The sequence below is a fragment of the Limanda limanda genome, chromosome 4, assembly GCF_963576545.1.
Source record: "Limanda limanda chromosome 4, fLimLim1.1, whole genome shotgun sequence".
Lineage (NCBI taxonomy): Eukaryota > Metazoa > Chordata > Actinopteri > Pleuronectiformes > Pleuronectidae > Limanda > Limanda limanda.
Genome location: NC_083639.1, coordinates 13398326 through 13407849, shown reverse-complemented (window position 1 = coordinate 13407849; position 9524 = coordinate 13398326). Strand labels below are relative to the sequence as shown.

The following is a 9524-nucleotide window of genomic DNA, read 5'->3' as shown; positions in this document are numbered from 1 at the left end:
TGAATAATCGTATTGCCGCTGGTGTAGTTTTAATGTTCAGAGGCTATTAAATCAGACAGTTTACATGATTGCCTGAATACCTGGTGGGACAACATACACCTAATAGTTTATGCAGGTCAATGTGTCTTGTTCTTGGCAGTGAAGTCGAATGATGAATTACTTGAGTATAGGATTGACATTTGTTACCGTACACAGTGAGACAAGTTGTGAAGCACCTGGCAACCAAAGCCACACTCACTTCCAGCTCAGTGTTCACTGTGCTCCTGTGGGATGTTTCTGTAATCAAACACTGTGTATTGCAATCTGCCACACACAAGCCTGCACCTACAAATCAAAAGCATTGTTTGAGTTTTAATTAATAAGGGCTGAAGAGTCTTCCAAGGAAACTTTTATAATAAACTGGCCTGCGCACACTTACAACCACACACTGACAGACATGCACGCATGCACACACACACACACACCTACACTCGCACATACACACACGCATGCACACACATGAACAAATGCACGAATGCATAGACACCTAAGCAGACACATGCATGCACGCATTCACCCACACGCGCACACACAAGGACAGGTGCAGTGTTACCGCATTCGCCTGCAGGCAGAAGACTGAGCCAAGAGCATTACTGGATTTTCTTTTCTCATTGAGGTGTGAACGTCTTTACTCTGCAGGTGGCCGTGGGGAAGTCTCCCATACTATAATTGGACAGAGGCTGATGTGTATATTACATAACTTAAAGGTAAAACTGACAGCAAGGTGTATTGTTCACCCTGAGTTTTCGAATGGTGACTGAGAGTTCATGTGTCCTCCCATCAATCAATCAATCAAGCAGGAATGCAGACAATTACATAATTTTTTTTTACTCTTTTCAACATGTACTCACTCCGTGCACTAAAATATCTGTAAGCTTTTTCCCTACAGCATGTATTTGTTAGGTAAGGCAAGTTTCTTTATATAATCAATGCAATTTAAAGTAGAAATAGCACAACATAATATAACACATTTTTTGCCTTTTTAAGTTTTACAACACAAAGGCCTACAGCATTCTCAGTGCTTCATGTTAAAGCAACATCAGGGCTCAATGGTTCTCATTCGTTCAGCAGAGCCAAAGAGATCCTGGTTCGATGTCATCTGAAGGGACTCCTCTGTGCAGACTGGAAAACTGTCAGTGAATGAACACCTGCAATGTTATGATGAGTGAATATGCAACTATTATAAACAGCTGACCTACTGGCAGCATGGAAATGTCTGCATTACAGTTCCGTCAGCTGAGCATGTTCCACAGCAACGCAAACAATCAAATGAGCTCGGACATGACACTTTAAAGGTTCAGGCTCAACCTCAAATGGTAAATAAAGGAGACAAAGTCAAAACTAGGAAATATGAATTTTACTGCAGAGCATAAACTCCATGCCAAACTTTATGCCGTGCCAGGGACAAAGCTAACAAACTATAGCTACATTAAATGTAGCGGCTATAAAGTTTTTAACAAATCAACATGGCCACCGCTGTGGGTAAAATGCTCATAAATGTAAGTATGTAAGTATTGATGTGTTGATGGGCAAGATGTTGAACATGTCAATTACTGAGCTCAAGAGATGTTAACTTTCGGACAGGGCCATGCTAGCTGTTGCTCCCTCTCCACTCTTTGTGCTACGCTAAGCTAGCGTTCTCCAGGTTGTAGCCTTAGGCCTATATTAAGGTCTAGACGGATACAAAAGCGGTGTAAATCTTCTCAAAAGGACAAATAAGCATGTGTCTCTTTTTTTTTAATGCATTATTATTTTTAATTCCGTCAAAGCAGAGTCAGAGTTGGTCACCACAGCTTTACTGCTCAATCTGTACATGATGAGCATGCTGAGACCATAGGTAAGGTTTTCAGCTTTCACTGTCACCACAGGTCACCTATTGTCAAGAACATTTGTATGGTTATTAACAAAATATGTTAATTATATATATATGTTATATAAGTGTTCAGACCCAAGTCACAGTCAGGTAAAAGTCAGCTGCCAGACATCTGTTGAAAGCAACAAACGTTGGGCGGAATTTCTGCAGGTTTCTGTCTCTTACTTCACAAGCCCTTGTACGGCCTTAGGTGCGGCACCACCACTCATTCTTCATGTTCAAACCTGTTCCTCCAGGGCGGAAAGGGCCCCTAAAGAAAGCATTCACTGTCAGAGAAAATGACATAACTTAACACTATAAATCAAAAAGTCCTCATCGGTTTCTCACACCATCTCCTCCATATAATTCTTAGCCTTGTTGAGTTTAACTAAAAGGTTGATTGCTTTGTTCTGTATGTGCTAAAAAAATATAATTTCCTGACATTTTTTAAGAATGCATGTGCTTTGAATTATGTCAGGCTGTTCAAGCGAAAGTCCTGGAGCATGTACCTATAGACCGAGGCAGCCTGAGACTTGTCGAGAGTGGAAAATCATCTTTCCATCAAGATCATTTTCTCTTTAGAACTGTTTTAAAAGTAAAATTATTTTTTTTTGGATGTGTTTGTTGTCCTAGTGAAACCCACATAAAAAATTATCTCAGGCTGATAATTATCTTTAAATGTATCCATTTAATATGTTTCTGCAAATGGGCTTTTCATTTCCTCATTAAGTGTTAGAGTACTTGAAATATTTCAATGTTTGTGGAAATTTTACATCAAAATACAAAAGACCACAATGTAATTTACTTTTTAAAGAAGATTTATTGTTGACCAAACAGGACCTCAGGTTTTGCAGCAGCAGCAGCACACTGAAAAACTACAAAAGTATTTCTAAGTAGAAGTCATGAAGAGCATTTGATTATATGTTACTGTTTGGATACAGCAGTTTTAGGAGTTTAGCATGGTGATGTTTTATTTTACTCCAAAGTGCTCAAATTAAATTTTATTTAATTTGAATTACAGTTTTTACAGTGCTACCTGTTCTTCAAACGATAAAAGGAAACAGCAGAGGAAAACAAATACAGCACTGCCACCTGTTGGCTTAACATGTGTGGTGCAGTAAGACCACAGTTACAATAATAAAACGCACACACACAGAATTTCTCAGCCTTCACAAGTTTCCAGAGACCAGAATAAAATCTCATCAGCTATCACCTCTTCATCAAAGTTAGCTGACTGAAAGTTTTGTCTGTGTATTGAGTGAAGGCACTTTGGCGAATCTACCATTAAAAAACTGGAAGAAAAAGCAGTGTTTATTCTTAACAACCAAGGACAAAAACATTAAACCAGAGCTCATCACTCATCAGCCTCAGCCTTAGCCTCAGCCTCAGCCTCAGCCTCAGCCTCAGCCACAGCCTCAGCCACAGGTTCAGGCTCGTCCTCCACATGTTCCTGCTCCTTCTGCTCCACTGTAGCCGGCTCCTCGATCACCGCCTGCTCCTCCTTCTTCTCCTCCACATCTGTCTTCGTCTCCTCCACCTCTGTCTTCTTCTCCTCCACCTCTGTCTTCATCTCCTCCACCTCTGTCTTCTTCTCCTCCACCTCCGTCTCCTTCTCTTGCACCTCTGTCTTCTTCTCCTCCACCTCTGTCTTGATCACCACGGTTTCTGTCTTGGTGATCGTGGTGCTCTTCACCGCTCCTCCCTCCAGGGCAGTGATGGAACCGCTGCTGGCTTTGACTCCTCCAAAGGAGCTGCTGGCATTGACTCCTCCAAAGGAGCTGCTGGCATTGACTCCTCCAAAGGAGCTGCTGGCATTGACTCCTCCAAAGGAGCTGCTGGCATTGACTCCTCCAAAGGAGCTGCTGGCATTGACTCCTCCAAAGGAGCTGCTGGCATTGACTCCTCCAAAGGAGCTGCTGGCATTGACTCCTCCAAAGGAGCTGCTGGCTTTGACTCCTCCAAAGGAGCAGCTGGTGTAGACTGGGGTGCGGTAGCTCTCTTGACCGTAGGCACTGTAGTTCCCAGCTGGAAAAGGTAAAGATTAGCATGGACAATAAAAACAGGTGCCAATAGAGTTGATATTTAAATGTAATTGTCTGCACATTAGAACTTATTTTATATCTTTTTGTATCAGCAAAGGCTCTGGGAAAGTTTTTCTAATGTCAGAAATAATATGGCCACTGACACATTACATGTACATTATGTTTACTCCCATAAACTGGACTTGCCCTTCGAATGCACCATAGCTCTTTCCTTTTAACACACTCCTCTTTACACATGGATATCACATCACAGTCTTCGCTTCTCAGTTTTTCATATGTTTTTATCCTATAAAATGGCAAAAGCATCTGTGAAACACAACTTACATGTCTGTTTTGCTACATTGATCTTGATTCCTGTTGCTAACCTGTGGAGACAAATAGAGCGAGACAAGAAAAAGCAAAATACCATGAGACAAAGTAAAAAATAAAAGATGCCGTTTTCATTACTTGCTCTGACAGACATCTTACCTGTCCTCCTCTCCCTCCAGCAGCTTCCTGTAGGTGGCGATCTCAATGTCCAGGGCCAGCTTCACATTCATCAGTTCCTGGTACTGGCGGACTTGATTGGCCATGTCCTGCTTGGCTCTCTGCAGAGCCTCCTCTAGCTCTCTAATGCGGAGCTTAGCATCCTTCACTGCCAGCTCACCACGCTCCTCGGCCTCTGCGATCTGAGTCTCCAAATTGATTCTCTAAGAGTGGAGATTGAAAAAGTGAGGTTGAATGTAATGTCTTTATTAGGACATGTTTTTCTAACTCATTCAGAAATAAAAAAAAGTTATCTAACAAAGCCCCTTTACTGTGAAACATGTCAAAATATATGATACTGAAATCTGTGTTCCTCACTTGTGCTTTAACCATGTCAATTTCAGACTGGAGCCTCATTATCCTGCGGTTAATTTCAGCGATCTCTGCCTTTGTTGATTTCACGTTGTCACCATGTTGGCTGGCTGAGTTCTGCATCTCTGTGTACTGGTACAGAAAGGAACAAGTCAGGCTCACACATGAAAAGGCATCATTATAACTTGGGTATCTTTTAGTTTAGTTTCTGTTCACATGAGACTTATGAGAAATGAGAAAAAAAGTTGCAGTAAGTTTTTGCCAAGGGGGCTGAAAAAGAAAAGACATAAGAGGGTCGTTCTACAGCAGCCAGATCGATCAACAGCATGCTGTTGTAGTTGGGGATCAGGTCTCACCTTGGTCTGGTACCACGACTCAGCTTCTGCTCTGCTGCGGTTTGCGATATCCTCATACTGGGCGCGCACCTCAGCGACAATGGCGTCCATGTCAAGGTTACGGCTGTTGTCCATCTCGACCACAACGGATGTGTCCTTGATCTGGCCCTGGAGCTCATTGATTTCCTATATGGTAAAACATGTAACGAAGATGAACAGACATGCAAAGACAGATTTTGGAAGATTTTAAGAATCAAAATAAATGTAAGTTATTACTGCATTGTAGATCTGCCTCAAGAATTCAATCTGATCAGAGAGCCCGTCCAGTTGGGCTTCCAGGTCCGCTTTAATCATGTAGGCTGCATCTGTTTCCTGCAGAGGAAAGAAAGACGACACTGAGAGGAAAGTTGCCATTGTGTGGGCTCATTGTGCTCAAAGACTAATCATATTATTTCAAGATCAAGAAACAGAACAGACCTTCTTCATGAGGACAAAGTTGTTCTCACATTCATTGCGCTTTTCAATCTCATCTTCATACCTGGAAAACAGAATTTTTTTTTTCATAAATGGCTGTCTTTTTTTATTATTAAAAAAGTCAAGGCATCAGAAAGTACCTTTTCTTGAATTTGAATATAACCCTAGGTAAATTTAGATATAAAGACAGTACAATGCATGAATGTGGCATCTACACTGACTCAAATATTCAAACCAAAGAATGCTTTAGTGTTAGACTGGTATTACCTTTTTATTGCAGATATATCAGTATCTATGTATAAGCAAACCAATAAGGAACATTAAATTCCAGCAGACGAATGGTAAATTAGGTTTGAGAAACTTAGAAACTGTATCGTCATTACATAGTTTGTCCACCAGAGAGCACAGAAAAGTACAATTTTACATTGTGAAACAATCCTGTCAAGTTTGTATCAGTGGGGTTGGTGTCGAATTTATTAGTTCATGTTTGTGTAAAAAAAATCTACTGAAAATCTAAATATCCTTACAAATTTATAACGGCTGAATATTCATGTTGTATTAGTCTAAATCTGTTGGTCAGGCTATAGACAGGATATTTCCATTTACTTTAAATGAGATGTTTGGTTCAGATTCATCTCCACTCACTTGTTTTTGAAGTCCTCGACCAGGCCCTTCATGTGATGCAGGTCAGATTCCAGCTTGACTTTTTCATAACCCATGTTGTCGAGCTGCTTGCGCAGGTTGGCGATGTAAGCTTCGAACATGCTGTCGATGTTGGAGCGAGACGTTGTCTGTTCCTGCAGAAGTTTCCACTTAGTCTCCAGCATTTTGTTTTGCTGCTCCAAGAAACGTACCTGCAAAGAGAGAGACGTGTGAAGAGTATAGAAAAAGTCAAATGAGCACCTCTGTAACTTTGCTTCATTGACATTGTCCAAGTTTCATATTTGTTTGATGACATGGACCTCACCAGTCTCATCAATTAAAGAATTGATACAGATACTGAATATATATTTCTTTATTTCACATAAAGACTTCAACACTTAATCTTTAAATAGGATGGAGGGTCTCATTGAATGCAAAGAGGGCAGGAGTGACTCAGAAAATACCAATGGCCTCACTTTGTTTGCCTAGAGACATGGACAAAGAAACAAGAGAACTAGAAGAAAGCTGACTGAACTTCTCCGACCTACAGAAACCTCTGGATGTCACATCAATAATTGATCACCAAATTCTGACCCATACTTCTGTGTTTCAACACAATGTGGCACTGTTCCCCAATTGTGACATGGCACGCCCCTTTACGAATTTCCTATTCAGCACCCTGACCCTGGGTTGGGTTCCGCTTCCACTCGGCAAACATGACGGGAGACATGCAGTTCTTTGTGTGCATGTGTCATATCAATAAGGCATGTGTGTTGGGGAGTGGCAGAGAGCTTTGTTTTAAGACTCTGAAAAATTCCCCTTGCCGTGATTGATTTGCAGGTTAACTTGCATCACTGCTGGTAGCCCCCTAAACAATAGAAATGGTTTATGGGTAACCATGACAGATAACAGAAGAATCTGATTAATCTTAATAAGAGAACAGGCGAGCTGCTGTCTCTCCATGAATAAGATGTGTCTGGCAACTCTGCAATCTCTGTTTGATGGTGGGTGTAGAAAAAGGATTTATGCTAAAGTCAAGAAAATAGATTTCTTGAAAATGCATTTCTTGACTGTTACAGCCCCATGAAGTAGGTCTTATTCGGATTGAAAATATTTTGTTTGCAGATAATTATTTTGCTGCACTGATGATCTCTTGAATGTACCACGCGTATCTTATGAAAACCTTCATCCTGCCACTCCCCTTTTCTTCTGTAAAAGTTTGCACAGTTTGTGACCATCCACTCAATGAAATTCAAAAACTCACAAAAACATATTAGAAAATGCAAAACCAGAGTGTTAGAGTGTATTAATGACATAAAGTTCAAGAATACATCTGTCCTTTTCTCTATTTTCTGAAACTCTCTGTTGCAAGTTATTGCTCACATGTGGCTGCACAGTATACCTTCAGGCAAAATCATTCTGCTCCTCACAACAGCCGTGCATGTACTGTGTAGACAGGTTGATCCTCTTATCTGTGTCCAACAATCTTAACATATTAGGAGGATGAATAATTTCTCATAACAGTCACTCTCCTACATGAGATCTCAGTGCTTAGCTGTTAGAGGACTGAATGTACGATTTTTATTAGGGATTGTCTCAACAAGATCCCCATTGAGAATTTTGTCCATCTTTTACCTTGAGCTCCTTTGGCTTGCAGTGCATTCATTTCCGCTGAGGTTCCTGAGTTATTTTTTACTCTGAGCTTGATAGTTGTTTGTGAGTAGAGGACATAGCATCATGCATATGTGCTGGTTGTTGTAGTTTCCCTCCTGTGGCACTGATATAAAAAACTTCTGGCAGAGTGGCACTGATCTATAATATGGACTGACCTTGTCAATGAAGGAGGCAAAGCGGTTGTTGAGGCCCTTGATCTGCTCCTTCTCCTGGGTGCGGACAACCTGGATGTTGGGGTCAATCTCCAGGTTCAGCGGCGCCAGCAGGCTCTTGTTCACAGTCACTGATGTGATGGGGGCCACCAGCTCATTGGCCATGCCACCTCCCATACCTCCACCAAATCCCATATAGCCAAACTCTACCCCGCCACCTCTTTGCGAAGAACCCCCAGCAACATACCCACCGGCCACCTTAAACCCCCCGGCAACCACACTGGCACCACAGCTGCCCACTCCCCCGTAGGAGCTGCGGACAGCATTGCTCTGACTGGCACCACCATAGCCAGAGTAGGACCTGCTGCTGAAGCCTTGAGATGGGCCCCTGTGAGAAGACGCAGTGGAGTAAGTGGTGGTCTTCATGGCTCTGACGGACATGGTTAAAGAGGGAGTCTGTAGCACTGAGTTGGTGAGAGACTCTGCTGAGAAAAGGACAGCCAGTCAGATAGAACCTCTCTGGTACTCAATGTGCTATATATCAGAGCAGGGGAGGGCCCCTGCTGAGGTGCCATTGGCTGCCTTTCTCGGCAGGGGAGTGAAGGATGGAGGGGGGGGGGTGAGGGATTGTCAGGGAAGAAAATCATTGCATCATGTTACACATTTACAGCGCACAAACCATGGTGGAAGAAAAAAAAGGGATTACATAAGAGTCACCGTGCCAGTTTCTATAAAACCCTTGCAGAAATACTGGAAAGCTCTGAGTTTCGTCCACTTTAACCGTGTTTGGCAAACTTTATTTTCCATGCTTTATATCATAATGACACACTCTCCTTTAAACAGGGAGACAAACAATGTTCCTCCACGTTGTACAAAAACATAGACTCGGTACATGCACACACAGCAAGTCAAACCTGAGGTATAATGAACAAGCAGATGATTTTATCACCTTCTCCTCTCCTTTGCTACAAGTCTCACAGATGTGATATATTGCACAGTAAATTGCAGTTGACCTGTGGGACGGTCTTTACGTGTTTGTGGGCAGGGACTGTCGGTCTCGTAAATATAGGAGAACCAATATTACCCACTGAATACATTTCACTATCTATTTATCTTTACAACCTTTTAAAAAAAGCAAATACAAGTAAACTGGACCTTTACAGCTAAGACTTCAAGGGAAGAAAAAAAATACTGCCTTTTGCTGTTTGCTGGATCTATGATCAGCAGACCAAACCCTGCTAACACACACACACACACACACACACACACACACACACACACACACACACACACACACACACACACACACACACACACACACACACACACACACACACACACACACACACACACACACACACACACACACACACACACACACACACACACAGATTATTGATGAACATTCCTTCGGTATCAGCCGAGTAAAGAGCAAACAGAGTTTGTTTTTTATATTTTCCATTGGACGCCAAGAGGA

At 42.0% G+C, this 9524-nt stretch overlaps 1 protein-coding gene across 1 annotated transcript; it reads right to left on the bottom strand.

Moving 5' to 3' along the window:
- Nucleotides 1–2691: 2691 nt before the first annotated feature.
- Nucleotides 2692–8549, bottom strand: LOC132999648 (keratin, type II cytoskeletal 8-like). Its single transcript, XM_061069380.1, has 9 exons — nt 8051–8549; nt 6225–6433; nt 5583–5643; nt 5382–5477; nt 5127–5291; nt 4777–4902; nt 4402–4622; nt 4258–4298; nt 2692–3916 (listed from the first exon to the last, which is right to left on the bottom strand). Exons 1-9 carry the CDS (start codon nt 8486–8488, stop codon nt 3246–3248), a joined length of 2028 nt encoding a protein of 675 aa, XP_060925363.1. The 5' UTR covers nt 8489–8549; the 3' UTR covers nt 2692–3245.
- Nucleotides 8550–9524: the final 975 nt, after the last annotated feature.